The 19,523-nt window shown below is 43.2% G+C and overlaps 1 protein-coding gene across 2 annotated transcripts in view; it reads right to left on the bottom strand.

The window, feature by feature from the left end:
• IFT43 (intraflagellar transport 43) overlaps positions 1-19,523 on the bottom strand; it is an 85,108-nt gene that overhangs the window by 44,766 nt on the left and 20,819 nt on the right. For both annotated transcript variants that reach the window (XM_072762078.1, XM_026008658.2), the window contains one exon: positions 6,809-6,873. In XM_072762078.1, the coding sequence (XP_072618179.1) occupies positions 6,809-6,873 (65 nt within the window). The remainder of the gene's footprint in view (positions 1-6,808; positions 6,874-19,523) is intronic.

The following is a 19,523-nucleotide window of genomic DNA, read 5'->3' as shown; positions in this document are numbered from 1 at the left end:
CATATATATGTATGTATATAACTCCAACCCGTCCTTTATGTTTTTCAAAACACAAAACACTTAAAACTATCATTTTAATGGAAAACTAGGGTGACAGACAAGACTGCTCCTGGTTATAGCCTCAGGGCCTTGGCAACTCCAGGCCTGGCCCAGCAGCTGAGCACACGCATCTCAGCACACCTGTACCCAGGGTGCGGCAAGGGGCACGCCGGCGGTGAGATCCCAGCCAAGCTACCCTCCAGGCTGAGAAACTGACCCCTGTGGGGATAGGAAGCCTGTAACAATGCTGGTGCAGGAGGACAAAACATGTGTTTGCAACTGCGCTTATATAGATCTGGGAGCCTGGCGGCTCTGTGAGTTTTTGCCTCTCACACTTTTGTAGCCTAATAAGAATTAACTGTTCACTGCTAACAAGAAGGTAAAGAGACTCTGGTATGGCAATGACACACAGAGAGAGGACAGAAGCCCTTTAGTATTCCTGGAACATCTATGCCATTAAAAAAAAGAGAGAGAGAGAGAGAGGAGGGAAGGGGGCAAGCTCAGGCCTGGCACTCGGCTGTTCTCCCGCCATCTTGATGTCCTTGACGCGTGCAGATGGTGTGGAAGTGCTGGCACCAGAACAGCCCAGGAGAAGGAATGAGCGGCCAATGGAGATTTATGTGAGGAGAGTGAGATGGACAAGGTAAAATTGTCAGGAGGAGTTGTTAGAAAGTAAAATATATTGTGACAATTCCACTCCTGCCGTTCATCAATAAACTGACAGATCATTTAGTGTCAATTAGGAGTGATAGATGGACAAGTCCCCATGATCCTGGGCCAAAATTAATGGCTGGGAGGGAGAGGGTGATTGAAAATGACGGCTGACATTGAGAGCAAAGTCCTGAAAGTCCCTGAGGGGCCATTACTTGCCTCATTCCCTTGCAGATCAATGCAGGGACAAACCCAAAAACAGACACTTTGAGACAAAACTTAATCAGACTACCTTTTCTTCTTCTCTTTACCCAGTCTTGTTGCCTCTTGTTCAGCTCTATTTGCCATGGCCAAGTCAGCGACCCAAGGGCTATGAAGGCCCCACTGGGATAGACTGACTCCAAGATGGAATCTTTGGCACAGCACTGACTTTGGCACCAGGGGAAGGGAAAGGTGGTGACCCCAGGTCCCAGAATATTCCTGAATATAGCCCCTTCCTATGGCTCAGGGGTGAGCATGTGAGTCCTGGCACTGAAATCTCTAGCCAGTGTGCTCTGCTATCTTGGGCAGTGTTATGCAAATAAAATAAACCCCAGAAATTCATATCCCTTGGCTGTGAGCTCCTGATTCATATCTGGAATTAGCCCTTCTACTTACCCTTGGCAACAACATAGCTGTAGGCTTCTGTAAGCCTCACTTGCCTCCTACCTCCCTAGTAGAGGGATACCTACCTTATAGAATGGAACCTACCCAACAGAGCTGGTGTAATGCACATATAAAGTGCAGCCATGGACTGAATGTTCATGTCCCCCTTGCCCCAAAATTCATATGCTGAAACCCCAATCTCTAATGTGATAGCACTTAGAGGTGAGGCCTTTGGGAGTTAATCAGAGTTAGAGGAGGTCATGGGGGTAGAGCTTCCATGAGGGGATTGGTGCCCTTATAAAATGAGGAAGAGATATAAGATTTCCCTCTCTATATATGCACACATGGAGGAAGGTTGTGTGAGGATATAACCGGGAAGAGAGCCCTCAACTAGAACGAAACCATGCTGGCACCTTGATCTCAGATTTCTGGTTTCCAGAACTAGCAGTCAAAATGACAAATAGATGTTTGTTGTTTCAACCACCCAGTTGATGGCATTCTGTTCTAGCAGCGTGAACCCAGTCAATGCCATTATCATTATCATTTCAAAAGAATTCAAGCCCAGTGCATGATTTTCCAGTGTGAATTCTCTGCTCTAAGCAGGCTGACAATAAAGTTATATTGCCTCAACACTTTATGTACACCAATGCTCTCCTCACGGTCCTCTTTGTGCATGGGAGTCCACCCAGCCTGCCCCTCAGGTCCTCTGCAAGGGACCCCTTGTCACAGTAATCATTCTCTCCTCTGATGTCACACCACCAATGTGCGCCAGTCCATTTGGTTCTCACTTGCAATGTGCTCCTCCCGTTGTTCCTGATTTTCATAAACAAAAATGCCTGATCTTCCCAATTTGAATGCAAGCTCTTGCAGGGCAGGAGGCAATCTATACTCTGTACTCCCTGGAGTGCCCTGCGAGGAGCAGGAGCTCATGCTTTCCAACCTCAATGGGCGGGTCCTCAATGGGGCCTGACAACGGCCTCTCCTACCCCTTGCTAGCAGCCCCCTCCTCTCTGTAGACATCTGTTCTACTTTGCCTCCAGAGGCCAGCTCTCCTGGGCTCCAACAAGCTCAACAGTTTGCCCTTCTACTCTGAAAGAAGAAGAAAACCAAGGGGCCAATCCAAAATGAAATTCCCCCAATTCCCTACTCCCTCAATTTTTCTTGACAGCTTAACCAGCCTTTCTAACCTCCCTCCTTTCTTGGAGGAAAAATGTCTCTGCCTTCTTCTGTCCAAGGCCAATTAATCTCTCTTAGAAGGTTTTAATCCTTCAAAGGATCTTGCTCCTTCAAATACCTTCTATTTCCCTGCAGTCACTCTTCCCCACATTTACACATATGGTTCTGGACACAAACCTCTCCTTCCAAATACTGTCCCCCATTCTTTCCTTTCTTTCTCAGGGAAGGAGCTGGGATCACCATGTCCTTGCCTCAGTTCCTCTTTAGCCCATACTCTGACTTCTGCCCCAGTGCAAATCACCGTAACCACTTTCTCAAAGGCCCTTAGTAAACTCCAAACAGCCAAATCCAAGGCTCTGACCTTGACCTCTACTTGTGTAGACAACCCAAATTGTACCTCTCTTTCTACCTCTCCTCCAGACTCCTAAACTGTGGAAATTATCTACATGGACCATCACCAGCCTACAAATCATGTCTCTCCTGCATTCCCCATCTGACAGCACCGCCACCTAACCAATCATCGAAGCGAGGTGCCTTGCAATACCCTTCACTCCTTCCTTTGCCCTGTATCCAACCAATGGCACTTCTATGAACTCTATCTCCAAAAAAACTCCAAAGCTCCTCGCCTGTCCATGCTCATACCACTGTCCTCGTCTAACTCTTATCATCCTTCAAACAGAATATTACCTTCCCAACAGGGCTTCCAACCTTCCAGATCTCCACTTCCCACACTGATAGCAAAGTGACCTGAGAGCAAAAATACTGATGCGATCATTCATTTGTTGAATAAACAGTCACTGAGCACTTATTACAGACTGGCACTATTCGAGGTACTGGGCATATATAAATTAGAGTGTGTCTCCTCTCAAGAAGCTTACTTACATTAGAGAGAAAAAGACTATGACTATGTGTACGTGCACACAAACACCCACATGCGTATGTATATATGCTTATATGTAATGTGCTGATACATAAAGTAAGAGATGGGAACACAGAGTGACCACAGGTGGTACTTTATATAAACTCAGGTCAGGTAGAGCTTTGTAAGCAAGCTATGGCCACGGTAAGAACTTTGGGATTGACTTTGACTTTGGGGAATGGCACTGGAGGTCTCTGAGGAAACAAGTGAAATGATCTCGCTTATGTTTTAAAAGGTCACTCTGGCCTTTCTAGGGGATAAGATGGAGGGAAAACAGATGCAGGGGGAGACCAGTCAGGACATTCTCAGTTGAGTCAGCGCTAGAAGTGACAGCGGCTGGAGCCAAGCGCTGGTAGTGCAGACAACAGATGTATTTCGTCTGTAGACGTCACCTAGTTCGCTGATGGACTGAACATGTGCTGAGATAAAGAGAGGGGTCCAGAAGGATTCCAAAGTTTATGGTCTGAAGTAATGTGGAGGTCACCATTTGTGGAGATCTGAGGGAGACGTTGGGAGATGCAGGTTAGGGGGTGGGACAAAACGTGTGACAAGTGAGGGGACTGATTCAGAGACACTATGATTGAATTGTGGATCCAAGCAGAAACATCATGTGGATGACTGGATGTTCAGGGAAAGGACTGGAGGGATACATATTTTGAAGTCATCATTGGGAAGGTGAGCGTTAAACCCCCGGGATGGGTTGAGATCATGCAAGCATATGTGCTGACACTAAAGAGAAGAGATTCAAGGATGAGCCCTGGGTTCCCCAACATTTAGAGAGGTCAGGACTGGGGAGCCAAATAAGACAATACTTTGAAAAGTAACATATGAAATGGAAAAGCATCTTTTCCCGAGAACAAACTGAGTTGATCGGGACACATCTTTAACATATTCAGTGATATATTCATTTAATATATTTATTTTTGAGACTTCCTTTTGTTCTCTAAGAAGCAAATACAGGGTCTGTCTCATCTCCATATTTCAAAATAAATTTCAGATACTATAAGCACTAAAATCCCCTAATACTGGGACACCTGGCTCAGTGGTTGAGCATCTTTGGCTCAGGGGGTGATCCCGGGGTGCAGGGATCAAGTCCCGCATTGGGTTTCCTACAGGGAGCCTGCTTCTCCCTCTGCCTATGTCTCTGCCTCTGTGTCTCTCATGAATAAATAAATAAAACCTTTAAACAAAATCCCCTAATATCTTAGGAAAATAGGGCCAGTCTAGAAGACTCTCACTGATAGATGAGACCTATGTTTCAAAGTTATCTTCTTGTTCTTGGTGTGCACTAAAAAGGAGTGCTATGTTTTCTAACGGAAAAAGTGGGGTATTTGCCAGCATGTGAAGAGACAGAAAGACCACTGGAACAGAATAACAAGTCCAAAAGTAAACTCAGGCACATACAAAGATGCAGAATATGAACGGGTAGTTTCTAAATTCACCAGAGAGAGATGGATTTTTACAAAAATGGTGGTGGGATCACAGCCATTTGGAAAAAAAGGTTAAAACTGATCCATACCTTATATGATAGAATTAATTCTGAATGGATCAGAGATCTAACTTTTTAAAATGAAAGGGTGTGGTCATGTTCCAATAAAACGTGATCTATAAAAACTGCAAGCTAGCTTGTGAGCCAAAGTTTACTGAATCTTAATATAGAGAAACAAGAATAAATTAAAATTGTGTATGTGTATGTTTAATTCTGAAAAAAAAAAAAAAAAGTATAGGAAAGATAGACCAGAAACTAATAAAGAGATTACCCATAGAGGATGGATGGGAATGAGATGGAGGGAATAAGGATGGGAGTGAGACATCTCTATGTGTTTCTACACCATTTTGATATGAGAAGAACATAAAATCACCTGTTCTGCCAAAAACCTACAACGTGAACCTAATCATGAGGAATCAGAGAATACCAGAATTTAAGACATTCTACAGGACAATGGGATCAACTGCTCAAAAAAGACAATGTATGGGAAAGTAGGGAAGGGATTGGAATTATTTTAGATCGAGAGATATTTTAGATAAGATAAACTTATCTTTATCTAAATAAATGTATCTAGATAAATTTAAATAAAAATCCTTTTAGATAAAAAGGCAGAACTGCCCAACACAATGTGTCAAGTCTAACTGGATTCTGGAGCTATAAAAGACATTTTGGGACAACTGGGTAAATTTAAATATAAACTATTATTAAATATTAAACCATTAGGAAATCACTTGGATGTGATAATCATACTGTGATCATCTGAAGAATGTCCTTAATCTTGAGAGATGCATGCTTAAGTATTTAGAGGTGAAATGTCATGATTCTGCAACTTGTTTTCAAATGATTCAGAAGGAGAAAGTGTGTGTGTGTGAGGGGGAAAGGAAGGGAGGAAAGAATTAGAAAAAATATGTATTTTTTGAAGGCAACAAGTGCTGAAGGAAATTCTAGACAACAGTAATGTCTATGTTTCAAGAAAAAAAATTCCCTTCCAAAGTCTACCTTAAATAGTTAAACTTTATAGTTGGCCATCCTCTGCTGGTGCAGTAGAATTTTTTTTTTTTGGTTTACCTTTCATCTAAGACTTAGTGCAAGGGATTAAAGACCAAAGTGGTTTGCAATCTTATAATTACTAACAAGTAATTCCATTCTGTTTAGAAAGTTACTTTGAGAACACAGAATGAGGGTCAAAAGGTACAAACTTCCAGTTATAAAATAAGTCAGTCACGGAGATGTAATGTACAGCACGGTGACTACAGTGAATAAACGGTACTACACACCTGAAAGTTGTGTACATATTAAAGGTTCTCAGCACAAGGAACAAATTTTTTGTGGTTATGTATAGTGACCAATGTTAATTGTACCCCATGGTGATCATTTGACAATATATACAAATACTGAATCATTATGCTGTACATCTGAAACCAATAGTGTTATATGGCAATTATACCTCATTAAAAAAAAAAAAAAAAAAGAAGAACACAGAATGCTACAATATGGAAGAACTTTGAAAACATTAGGCCAAGTGAAAGAAGTCAGTCATAGAATAGTGATTTCATTCGTGTGAAACGTCCACAACAGGCAAGTCATTAGAGACAGGAAGCAGAATGGTGGCTGCCTGGGGTTGGAGAGACCAGGGAGACATGGGAAATTATGGCTAGTGGGTACCGGGTTTCTTTGAAGGGCAGGGGGGTGATAAAAATGTTCTAAAACTGACTGTGATATTGATAGCACAACTCTTGTAAAGCACAAAGAACTGAACTGTACATTTTAAATGGGTGAATTACCCAGAGTAAGAATTATACCTCAATAACGTTGTTATAAAAAATTTAAAGAAAAACAACACAAGAGCAAAGTGCCCATCTCCACCCTCATGAGCTGCTGGCACTTACTTTGAAGTCTTCATGGAATCATCTGCCCAGCCTCCTTGCCTGCGGGGTGGCTTGGGAGGGGGAGCCTAAGAGGGGACAAGAAGCCAAAATCACAGTCACTCACCATTGGCATTCAGGCATGCAGGTGATTAGGTGAAGGCCACCTCAACCCATATTCTATCAAAATCTTTCAAATAAAAATACAGTAACCTTTCTAATTTACTGTCAAAATCAAGGTGCTTTTGAGCCCTGCTGGTGGGAATATATAAAAGCAAGATCTGGAGGGCCATTTGGCAAAGTCTGCTGAAAGCCTTTAGAAAGGCCCCATACTTTTTAAGTCAGAGATTCTAATCCAGGGAATTTATCCCAAAGAAAGAATTAGGGACATAGTGCCATTTGTGAATAGTAAAAAATTCAAAATAGAAATAGACAGCAATAAGAAATTAAATCATGGACTACACACACGAAAATACTATGTAATAGTGAAGAACTGTGGTAAAAAAAGAATACCTAATGAAATGAGAATGGTCAGTATATGTTAACTTTTAAAAACCATGTACACTGGGTGTTACATGCAACTCATGAATAACTGAACTCTACATCTAAAACTAATGGTATTCTTCTATATGTTGGCTTACTAAATTTAAATAATAAAAAATGATGAGATAAGCACTGTGTGTTATATTGTATGTTGGCAAATTGAATTTAAATATTTTTAAAATAATAAATAAATAATAATTTTAAAAACACATGTTGTAGGGACGCCTGGGTGGTTCAGCAGTTGAGTATCTGCCTTCAGCTCTGGGAGTGATCCTGCAATCCAGGATCGAGTCCCAAGTCGGGCTTCTTGCAGGAAGCTTGCTTCTCCTTCTTTCTGCCTCTCTTTCTCTCTCTGTCTCTCATGAATAAATAAAATCTTTTTTAAAAATGTTGTAAAACAGTGAGCATATGCTTCCAATTTGGTGAAAAGATTTTTAATACATAATATCTAGTGTTAATTAGCTATAAGTACATGAGTGAGAGGGGACACCAGTGGCAGAACTATAGCCAACTTTTAATTCCCTTCTTTGTGTTCTTGTGCATTTTCTGATTTTTTTTACAATTACCTTATATTACTTTTATAAACATAAAGGTAATTTTTAAAAAAAGATAAGAGGTTTGCTTAACAGATATAAACTAAATGAGTGGGTTAAAAATCTACTCAGAGTATTTGGGGAGCAGGATTCACCTGCCAAGGATGCATTCAGAAGCCCAAGGGAATTGGAAAATCCCAAGGGAACTGGAAATCCCAAGGGAACGTCAAGCAATCCACTGAGTCAGTCAAGTTGGATAAAAGAGCAAAGAATGCTTCCTATATTCCATTCCCCAGCATTCGCCCAGGACTATTTTTTGAAGTATCAAATTCCTTTTTCTAAAAATGGCATAGAATTATAACTGTCAGTCTCAGTCTAAGGAGATGCTTTGATGATGAATGGATGAAAACATGGGTTGGCCACCTTTTTCTATGAAGGGCTAGGTAGTAAAGATTTTTTATTCTGCGGGCCATAGAGTCTGTGTTCCAACTTGATTCTGATACTGTAGGGCAATAAGCAGCTATGGACAAGAAGTAAACAAACAGGTGCTTTGTGTTGCAATAAAACTTTATAAAAACAAGCAGTGGTCCAATATAGCAGGAAGGATGTGGTTTGCAGAAACTTGGACAAAAATGTGTCATTGCAACATCCTTTTAAATTTATCACTCAAAGCCTAACTTGTAACTTTTTAAGAAAACATCCTCTCAACATGCCAAAATACCTTTATGCTTTTGATATTTTATTTTGCACCAAGATACATTTCCTTTCTGGCTTCTCTAGTAGCACTGCAGCCTGCCAAGGACATGCTCTATCTAGATAACAGGCTTTTCTCCAGGGTGAGCCAGAATCTGCTGGAAATGCCTGACCGAGAAGAAACCACGTCCTAGAATGCCTGCATCCAACTCAGCTCCAGGAAACGTTAAGTAGCACTTTACAGAAAACAAACTTGAGTTTTCTATGCTAGAGGCAGGTAATCGAGCTACCTGAGAGGACTCTGTTTGAAATGACATAAATGCAGAAGTGGAAAACAAGCTTTTGTTTGTCTCTACCAGAGGGATATCCAAAGAAGATATACCAAGAGATGCTCACCGCTGGTTCCCAGTCCACACATCTTTATCTGGTGCACCTGCCACCCATACTCACCCATGCGTAGGCCATAAGGGGAAGCCTGCTCCAAGACCCCCATTGCCCTTAGACACTGACTGAATCAGGGGTGCACCAGTGTGATCCCATTGGAACCAATCAATTTCTCTCTCCTAGGAATCCAAAATTGAAGCTCAGAGGTTAAACTGTTTGGGCAGCATGAGCACTGGAACTGTAAGGATGAGCTGGAATCAGAATAAACCCAAAGCACCACGAGCCAAAGTTGTATATAAGCACAAATTGACAATCTTGTCTTATTGAGCTCCTACTGTGTGTAAGGCACTGCGCCAGGGAGACCTGAAATGTTAAAAAGAGAACTGAATGGAACCACACCAGGCCCCTTGAGGATCTTTTAAAGCAATCTGGCCTACAGGCCATCTTCCCTGTGTTTCTGCAGGGAATATCCCATATTTCTTTACCCAAGGACAGAACCATCTTGTGTTAATGAACATTCCTGAATTTGGAGGTCACAGACCTGTGGCCACACGTTGTGTTTAGCCAGACAGTGTTTTTGTGTGTTTTCATTCTAAAATTTAAGCCACTGTTTTTAAAAATTGGAAGATTTCCATATAAAATGTCATTTTCCAGCTTCTCTTGAAAACTCTAAAAGCCAATCATGTTGGGGCTGCTAAGTAGCAGCTGCCCCTGCAGACAGGACCTGTGTATTATAGGTCCCCACCCTCCCTCTCTGCCTCCTTCCTGCTAAAGTCAAGTGCCAACTGCCACCTATTCCTATTGCTCTTGTGCTGCTGCTTGTCTTCCAGTACAGAATTGTCTCTGCGTGCCTATGTCTAGCGGAAGTAGGAACATGAAAGCTAGGCCAGGCACTTTGAGAAAAGTGGGCAAGAGCATATCTCTTGGCTGGAAGCATGAGCTTACCTTATGACTTCAGTGTGCACGCTGAAGGGATGCCTGTGTCTTACCCCTGGCCCCATGTCACTCCCTGAGGCTACCTGCCCAGCTCCCCCGTAGGCAGCTGGGCATGTGACCCCTGAGCTACACTCTCCGAGCTGGGCTCCTCTGCTTTCTTGTCTTTGCTCTGGGTGTTGGGAAGCATGGAACAAACCAAGTCAAATCCAAGGTGCCACATGGTCAGGGTATCCAAGTCTACCTGGAGCTTTGCCAGCACTGTGAGATGCTGGGAGTTCATAAGAAGGCAGGGGGCCTGTGTGGCATTGGCAGGGTAGCCCTCCTTGTCCTGTGATCCCTGCGGTTTTCTACTGCAGGGTGTGGGTGCCAACTGTAATGGGAGGAACAGAGATTGGACCAAAGGGGCTGTGAGAGATGACGCAGCACGGAAAAGGTGCACAAGCAACATACACGTCTGTCAAAATGCACTCTTCTGAGTAACTGCTTAACTGTGGGACTCAATCAGTTGCTGTACAGTAAGTGCTTAGAGCAATGCCTGGCATGTCAGTACTCTATCTTCCTTGTTACCATTGCCGTCATCATCATTATTACTAATGTCAATATACGAAAGGTTACATTGTAGGTAATAAAATATACTACCATTTGGAAAAAAGAAAAAAAAAAGACTTCTCTGAGCCTGGCCTGAGCTGTCGCTTTGACTACTAAGGGACACTATGTGTTTAATAAAGCTCTCTAAGGTTCTAAAAACCAAAATGACCAGTTTTATCTCCTTTAACCACAAATCCCAGGAAGCCATGACTGTGGGGGGGGGGGGGGCGGGTAGGGAGCAGTGAGTACAAATCCCTTCCCACCAGAGGCAGCACAAAGACACTCTCTCATGCTCCTACCGTTACAAAATGGGACCAGCTGCTACATTAGGTCGGCAGTTTCAAAACAAAAAGATCACCACATAAGAGTCACACCTCCACACTCCACAGGACTGAAAAACTACTTCCAAAATCAGGGTTTTCCCACAAGTGACTGAAGACTTCAAGAGCTGACATGATGTTGTAAAAACTGTGTTAAGCTACTCTTCCCTGAGATGACAAGAAATTCTCTGGGCAGAGTGGGGCCAAGGCCTGTTCTCCCTACTAGGAGTCTTGGCCAACCTCAGGAGACAGTGCAGGGGCACATGGGAGACCAGGGGGCATGCAGAACGTGCTCTCTGCAAACAAGGGCTGGGACACGAAGCCGGAGTTATCTCCTCCCTCATGGGAAATCCTTATGCTCAGTCTAGGACTCTGGGTCCCAGGGTAAAAACTTTTTTTTTTTTTAATATTCCCTCCTATCAGTCTTGTTATGGCCACCCACAATTACCCTGTCTAGATGAAACAGACTTAATTGACCACTATTAAGTTATGAAGGCTCTTCCCCAGAATCTAACTTCGTTCCCCATGTGGGGAACTGGGCACTGTCCTACGTGCGTGGGGTGAGACGGAAAAAGCAGATGTCACCTGTGTCCTTAAATGTTGCCCCTGTTCAGTGAGGCAGAGAAGAGGCCACATTCGCATGCATCGGGTGTGTATCAACTCCATGTGACGGCACGTCAGGTTCACTTGAAAACTTAGGAGTCTGCATCAGAGGTAGGAGGCAGGTGGCAGGGATGGAGACAGGGGTTTATTCCAGGGACAAGCTGCATCCAAGGTCCAAAGACAAGCTGAGGGGGGAATCTCTCAACCATGGTGCATGAATTTTGCAGTTTTCTTGCCATCTCTGGTGGTTTTACCAGAATACTTTCTCCAAGGTCACCATGAAGACAGAACTCAGTACACAACTGAAGACTAAACAGAAATGTGCCAGGCCAGGAAGTGCTGAGGACAAGGAGAATGAAAGGAAACCTCACAGATTTCAAATACAAACAGAGATGAAAAGGAAAATCATTTCTAAAGGACCTAGATTCAAGGTATAGGGATTCCAGGATGGCACATAACGCTTGGGCGACAGCCAACACTATTCACTGATCATCAGGGGTAGAAGTCCCTGGGAAACTCCTGGGGGTGGGGGGGAGGGAGCAGTTTGGCAACTCTTACTTTACAATGCACGCCAGAAGTGGAAGCGGATGCAACGTGATCATAATGCAGCGGTTTGACCTAAGGTGCAAATGATCTGTCTGAAATGTAAGGAGATGACTGGCTTCTAGCAGTGTAATTCGAAAGGTCTGGCAGGTCATTTGCATGGACAGTCCAGCCTGTGAGTGCTTGGCTGCCCCTCCTAAGAGCTATGATGACATCTAAATAGTTAGGAAGCCCTGTTTCAAAAAGCATGCCACAGCTTTCTCCCAGGGTGATCTGAAACACAGGGCACACTCATAGGCCACACCACTCCTACTGCCCCTTTTAGGACCAGCCAGAACTCTGCTTCCCCTTTCCCAAGGTGACAGATGAGATGCTGGGGGATTTCAGGGGCCTGCACGCGTTCCCCAGACTGACCGTCGGAGCTCTGGTCACCGCCTGGAGTGGTGCAAAGTTATAACCCTTTCGTTATGGGCCTCTGGTTTGGAGCCAGGGGTCCTTCCCTCTCCTGCCTACCAGATCTGGGTAGGACAAGAGGACATGAATGTATGGTTTTTTTTTAAAGATTTTATTTATTTATTCATGAGAGAGAGAGAGAGAGAGAGAGAGAGGCAGAGACACAGGCAGAGAGAGAAGCAGGCTCCATACAGAGAGCCTGACACGGGACCCGATCCCGGGGTCTCCAGGACCACGCCCCGGGCCAAAGGCGGCGCTAAACCGCTGGGCCACCCGGGGTGCCCGAATGTATGATTTATTTGCTCTCAAATATTATGTGTCTGAGTTCTCTGTGTAATGACCCAGGCATTTAAAGGAAAAGGAATTTACTCTTCATTCATCCCCTAAACCAGAAACTCACTCTTTAGGCAGGCTAAGATAGTGTGAGTTGTGGCATTTTTTTTCATGGAGCCCAGCAACTCCAGAATCCTTCAAGCACTTGGGAAGATATTACCAATCTGAGTCATGACTTTGGAAGAAGTCTGTTTGCTATCCCCATGTTAGGAGGAGGGAAAACAAATATAACAAAACAAACAAAAATCCACCCTGGATGCAGTGAAAGGGGGGACAGCTCAAGTGATCTTAAAAGCCAGAAAGAAGACCTGATTCTAGATTTCAAAAGTCCCGGTTTCTCCTTTACATTGCTCTGAAATACAGAGGCATAGCCCCAAGACATCTGCTGGGAAAACCATTTCCAATTTGGGCAGACTTACTGCCAGGTAACACTATCCAAACTTGCTTTAAGAAGGACAGAGTCTTAAAATGTGCAACACCACGAGGGCCAGAAATAGGAACGGGTGATGGTAGCCCACAGGCAGTGCATCCCGCATGTTCTCTCTTGAAAGCTGGTGTCACGTCTCTGAGTGTGGGAAATGAGCACTGCCTGCTGGGGCTGCCGCCTAATGGACGGAGGGGGCAGGACCCCGCATAGCTCCTGAAGAGAAGCAAAAATGTGCTCTCTCCAAAAATAAACAGGGGGCAGGAGAGACTGAGAGTAAAGAGTTGGAAGCACGTGACCAGTGGTTGCGGTCCTGAAATACCAGCATTCTACAAAAAGGAGCCTGTGAGATGCAAGGAGCAGGCGATTCAGGAAACAGCCGCTTTATATGGCCTTATCCGAATGGGCCAGGATTCAACGAACTGGAATTACTCTGTCACAGGGAGCCTTTAGGGCCAGACTTGCTTCTGATCTTTATATGGTTCCCCCAGATTCTTAAGATGCCGAAATAGAAAAAGATGCTGCAGTGCCAAAAAAGGAGTCTTTTGGGTTTAGAAACTTCTCACACACTCTCGAAAGTCCCGGAGAAACCCCTACAGTATGAATCAGTCCCAAATCCAAACGGCAACCTGTTTCAAAAATTCAGTGCAAACACACACATAAATTCCCAACAGCAAAGACATTCAGTTAGGCAAGATGTTGTAGACTTCACACCCACCCTTCTATCACCCAGCTCGTAGGGCCAACACAGCTCCCATGTTCAACCCTTGATTGTGGGCTAAAAGCAAACTTCTCTTCCTGTCTCTAGCAACCTGACAAAAGAGCCAAGAAAGGTATTCTTATATCCTTGATGAGAGACAAGACTAACACTGATTAAGGACATGGGTACAACACAGGGGCTGGTGTGCATTCCTCAGACCTGTCCTCCAAGCCCACTTCCATCTCTGCCAACTTCTGCCTCCAGTCTCCACCCTGGATGTGACAACTAATGCACCATAGCTCAGTTTCTCCATCATGGATTTAAGGTCATGGAAGGTAATGGATATCATCTAAACTAAAAAGTGAACCCCTGGGAGTAAGCATAGCTCTTTCAAGATGAAATAGACACAACAAAATGTAAAATCTGTTTTAAGTATAAGAAAGAAACTTGGGTGTCAGTAGATGTAAAGCCATTGGGTGAAAGATTGATTGATGGGGCACTAGACATTCTCATGGTGCCAAAGAATCTCCCTATACATCACGTGTAGTCACAAGGGAGAAAATGTTCCTTCACAACAGAGATACTTATCACGACCCTAACTCACTGATCAAACTTGGCAGCATTACCAGTGGGAGGCGAGGTGCTGCCACTCGAAGCACACAGCACCACCTGGGAAAAACTCATGCTGCTAATGTTCATCAAGCCTTCTGATGTGATTTCCAGCTTACTGCAAGAGTAAGAGTGAGAGCAGGAAGGAAGAATCAGACAAATCCAACGTGGGGGGGACTCTATAGGACAACTGGCCCAAAAAGTCAATACCGCTAAAAAGGTGTGTTTGTTGGGGAGACTATTCTAAATTAAGAGAGACTTAAGAGAAATGCAATGAAATGGTTGTTGATTAGATCCTGATTTGAAAAAACAGCCATAAAAGACACGTGAGGGGCACCTGGGTAGCTCGGTTGGTTGAGCATCTGCCTTCAGCTCATGTCATGATCCCGGGGTCCTGGGATAGAGCCCTATCTTGGGCTCCCTGCTCAGTGGGGAGTCTGCTTCTTCCTCCTGTCTTTTCCTATGTGCTCTTTCTCTCAAATAAATAAGTAAATCTTTTTTAAAAAATAGAAGACATTTGATGACAACTGGGGAAAATGAATATGGACCGAGTAATAGTAGATGATGTTAGAGAACTCCGAACACTGTTGGGTGTGGAATTGTGGATTTTTATGAAAACATCCTCATTTTTTTAGAGATAGGTACTAAAGCATTAAAGTGATATGTCATGATGTTTGCTTTGAAATAATTCAGCAAAAAAATATATGACACATAAATACATATTTTAAAATAGTTTATAAATTATATTCATGCAAATATAGCTGTTATTGGTAATAGTGGAAGCTAGGTGGTCAGTATATGTTGTTCATTGTACTACTGTGTTTATTGTGTCTGTTTTTCTGGATGTTTATGATTTTAATGTAAAGTTAAAAAAAGAAGAAAATCAGATATATAAAGTTTAGGTTAACAAAAGAGACAAAAGGCAGAGATGATGATGAGGAGGGGCAACAATGAGGGTTGTTCATGAATCTATCTGTTCAGGGAAGACCCATGCTGAATAGGGACAGATATTCTTCATTTCATAGCTGGGAATTCTTAACATCAATACCCTGAGGACCAGAAAACAACTCTACACCCCAAATCTCTGGTCTTGAGATCCCTGTCAGAGCTACCAGTGACAGAAGAATGAGCTTTCTATACAAAGTGCCTCTTCACACCCTCCCCCAATTCAACTTACTGTGGATTATATTTTAGTTGTATATATATACAGGTACGTGAAATTTGGGTAAGGAAAAAAATGTAGTGGAAAGAACACTAGATTGGACACCAAGTAATCTAGGTCCTAGTCCTGATTTTACCACTGACTAGTTCCATGATTCTGGATTTTCACTCAAGCTAGAAGGGATTCCTCTCAGTGCTATAATTTTGTGATCCTAGGAGTCTATTAATTATGGTATTTTCAATTCAAGGAGAAAGTATATAGGCTAATAGATATATATGATGATAGAACATTTATCATAGGTTTGAGCTGGTATGAAGGAGATGGAGACAAAGAGAAAAAAGAGAAGACTAGGTACAGAGAAAAGTGAGAATAAGCAAAAAGACTTGGATCGATGGCAAATAAGCCAATCTAGGCAATGACAAAGAATATACTAATTCATAGCTAATGATAATAATACTAGCCAACATCCCTTGAGGGTTTGCTACATGTCATAGCTTTCGCAGGATAGCTCTACAGAATCCTCATGCCACCACACACCACATTCACCAATGAAGAAAATGAAACTGACAGGTTGACTCACCTACAGTCATCCTGTTGGAAAGTCACAGAGCAAAGATTCAAGTCTAAGTCTCTGACACCAAAGCTTGGCACTCAATCAGGTGATACATGAATTCCTGGACATTAGATGCATGCCAGCTAGAATAGGCTTGAAAAGACAGAGGAGTTACAGAAAAGACTGTCTGGGCTGAAACAAAAATTCCTAATAATGAGAGAGACTAGAATGACAAGGGTAAAGCTTGGGAAGACCAAACCAAAAGGACCATCTCCTTCCTTTACTTCCTGGGCACAAGGTAAGATGTTTCTGCTCATGACATTGTGTGTTCAATAAGATGGGAAGACCAGAAAGTAGCTTGGTCGAACCCTTACCTCTTTGGTGCAGTCAGCCGAAAGATGGGTTAAGGGTAAAGTCAGGATTAAGAAGCGATGCCAAAAATAAACTACACTGTCATTGAGCACTGGGCCAAACCATATTAAGATGAGTTCAATATAAATCTTCGTACTCAGAAAGTGGCTGTCTCACTGCATGTCACAAGATATGCTCCCCAGACCAACAGAGCAGTAGGTTGAAGAATGAGTAACTAAATATGGGGAGAAGGGAGTTTGCCAGAAAGAAGGAAAGGGGACAAGCCATAGTTTTAAAGAAGGAGTGGAGGGACAGGTTGCAGGGAAAGGAGGGAGAGTCCTGGTTTCAAATTCTAGGATCGTCACTTTCTGGCTGTGCAGACTTGAGCTAGTCATGTCTTCACTCAGCCTTCTTTTCCTCGTGTGAAACACAACAATGGTCCTGAGTTTCTTACAGATCCATTGTTAACACTAGAGACCATCTCTGGCACAGAGCACACAGTAAATGGTGGTGCTAGTGGCTGCCATACTATTTATCAGAATTCATAATGGTAATAAAATGCACACTTTGGAGCCAAGAATCTTGAATGCCTAGGGTTGAGACAACAGGAAGTCTCTGTCAGGCAAACACTGCAGAGACCTTTAGCTGGGGCTGCCTTGCACAAGTTTCCTTCCAAGGATCCAATTCTTACCTATTCCAGCCTCCCTGAAGACAGAGAAATTCTTTAAAGTTACCTGAATCAAGAAGAGGAAGCCACAGTTCTGCTGCTCACTGAGAAATAAATGTGATGCTTAGGACAATCACAGTGTCTGGCAATTACTCTGGTGGTGTCACACTTCACCAAATATTCCCACATACCCTGTAATAAAAGACCCATATCCCATATCCCATATCTCAGTACACGGTCATCAAACTGCCCACTTCAAATGACTCATGAGTTGGGGCTGCCAGCAGTTTGCTGAAGTGGCTGATCCAAAGAGAACATATTTCGGCCTCAACAATCATTCTTAAAATTCACCCTGGATTTTTCCACCTTGGATGGTATCCTCTTAATCTCATTTCTGCCCCTCTGGGTCATCCTAAAGCAGCTGTTCCCTCTTCTTGGGTCTATACCTTCCAGACACTTATAAAGGAATGCCCCATTCCCCTATACTTTTTGCAGTCCAGCCAAAACAAACATTCCTTTCAACTTTCATCATAAATCAAAAGCAATACGTATCTGTCATTCTCTTAACTCCTCTCAGTTTGCTAAAATCTGTCTGGCATGTGTGAAGCCAGAAACGTGCATGATGTTGAGGGTGTAAATTCCCAGAACTCCAGAGGCAACCCCTCCTGGCACCTGTGACTTTGGATAAGAACAGTCTAGACTTGCTACCTCAACCAGATCCAGAGTAGAGTCATTTGGAGGAAGTTGAGAACAGAGGAGCAAGCTGTAACCTTTATGCCTTAAGAAACCTGATCTCTCACAAGATTCCTCAAAGGGCGATGATGGAAAAGAAAGGGAGGGAGCTTGAAAGAAGTATTAAACTGTGGGCTGGCGGTCCCCATCACAGAAGACCTAGAAAGAGCAATGCATGGCTCTACTCCTCGCTTGTCACCATGGTGAGATGCTGGATACCACAGGGCCCACGCTGCAGTTCTTTTTTATCCTGCCTCACTTGTGGAAGCAAGAGGAGAAGGTGCTAGCATATGCAAGATCATGTCCGGCAAGTTAGCACCCACACTTGACTCTACCCACCCCCAACATTGAGTAATTCAGTAATTACAAATTTTTTTTAAAAGATTCTAGAACTGATTTCCTGAACTTCGAAATTTCATGGGCTGTCAATATTTCAAAAGACAAAGTTTGTTTGTGGGGAGTAGGAGGTGGCTGATAGTACAGAATTAACAGTTTTTAGTTTTGTTAAGAATCTTTTTTTTAAAAAAAAAAAAAAACCATTTCCTCTCATCATTTCACTAAAGAAGAGACTTTTTCAATCTCCCCAGAGGAAGGATACAAACCAGGAGTTTGATTAAATTTAGTTTGTGAAAGACTTGCTTCATTTGTTCTTGGTTTTCTCATGTTCGTAAAAACTTCCTCGTAAACTGTGCTTAAAACTTGCTATGTTCAATCTCTTATTCAGCTTGTCAGTTCAAGCCCAGCATTGATTTCTCAGGCTCTCATCCACACCCCCCCCCCCCCCCCGCCCCAGCAATCCCCCTTTCTGGAAGGAGAAAGGCTGAAGGCCAGCCACTCTACTCCTCCCAGGTGATGGTGCCGAACACAACAGGCATGACCTAGGTAGTCACAATCTATACGTTTTGCTACTCAGTTTGAAGTTGTACAGAAAGACCTCCCTATCCTTCAAATAATCCACTGCCAACCTCCCCAACTTTAGAGGCCTTTCTAGATTAATTTTTCGGAGCACTCAGCACAATGTGTGCATGAATGGGCCCTGCCATCCTGGTGACTGTATCACAGTTCTCTGGGCCTCTTTCATACCCATGTTTCTGACCATTACTTCCAAGTGCACCACTGGGGTCAGAACACTTTCTGTCTCAGTAGCTAACGGACCCGAACACCCACATTAGTTATCTTAAAACGAAATCAACATAATCTGTTTCTGCAACAACCATTCTCATTCTTTTCTTGCCAACAGTACCACTTGGAAAAACAACCACAATAGATTCTGAAACAATTCAAAAGCAATTGGCAGGTTCTGGATTCCGTAATGGGAGAGCAGTTTGTATCCTACTAACATTCACACAGATAACAACTATGAACTCTGCATGAAATATATAAAACGACTATTCGAAGGCACAGGAGGGCAAACAAAAGCAGGCAGAAACTGGAGGGGACTTGACCCCTGAAAGACAAAAAAAAACTGTACTGGGTAAAAATCCATGTTGAAATGGATTTTCCCCTTGAGTGCACTCTTCAATCTGAGCAGCAACTGAAGCAGCTAGGACTCAAGCAGGAAGCTGCAGTTTTATTGGCTTGAGGACAAATTTGGGGGCTGCCAGAGTCACTA

The sequence above is a fragment of the Vulpes vulpes genome, chromosome 6 (genome assembly GCF_048418805.1).
Source record: "Vulpes vulpes isolate BD-2025 chromosome 6, VulVul3, whole genome shotgun sequence".
Lineage (NCBI taxonomy): Eukaryota > Metazoa > Chordata > Mammalia > Carnivora > Canidae > Vulpes > Vulpes vulpes.
Note: the sequence above shows the minus strand (reverse complement) of the source record. Positions and strands in the feature narration are given on the sequence as shown.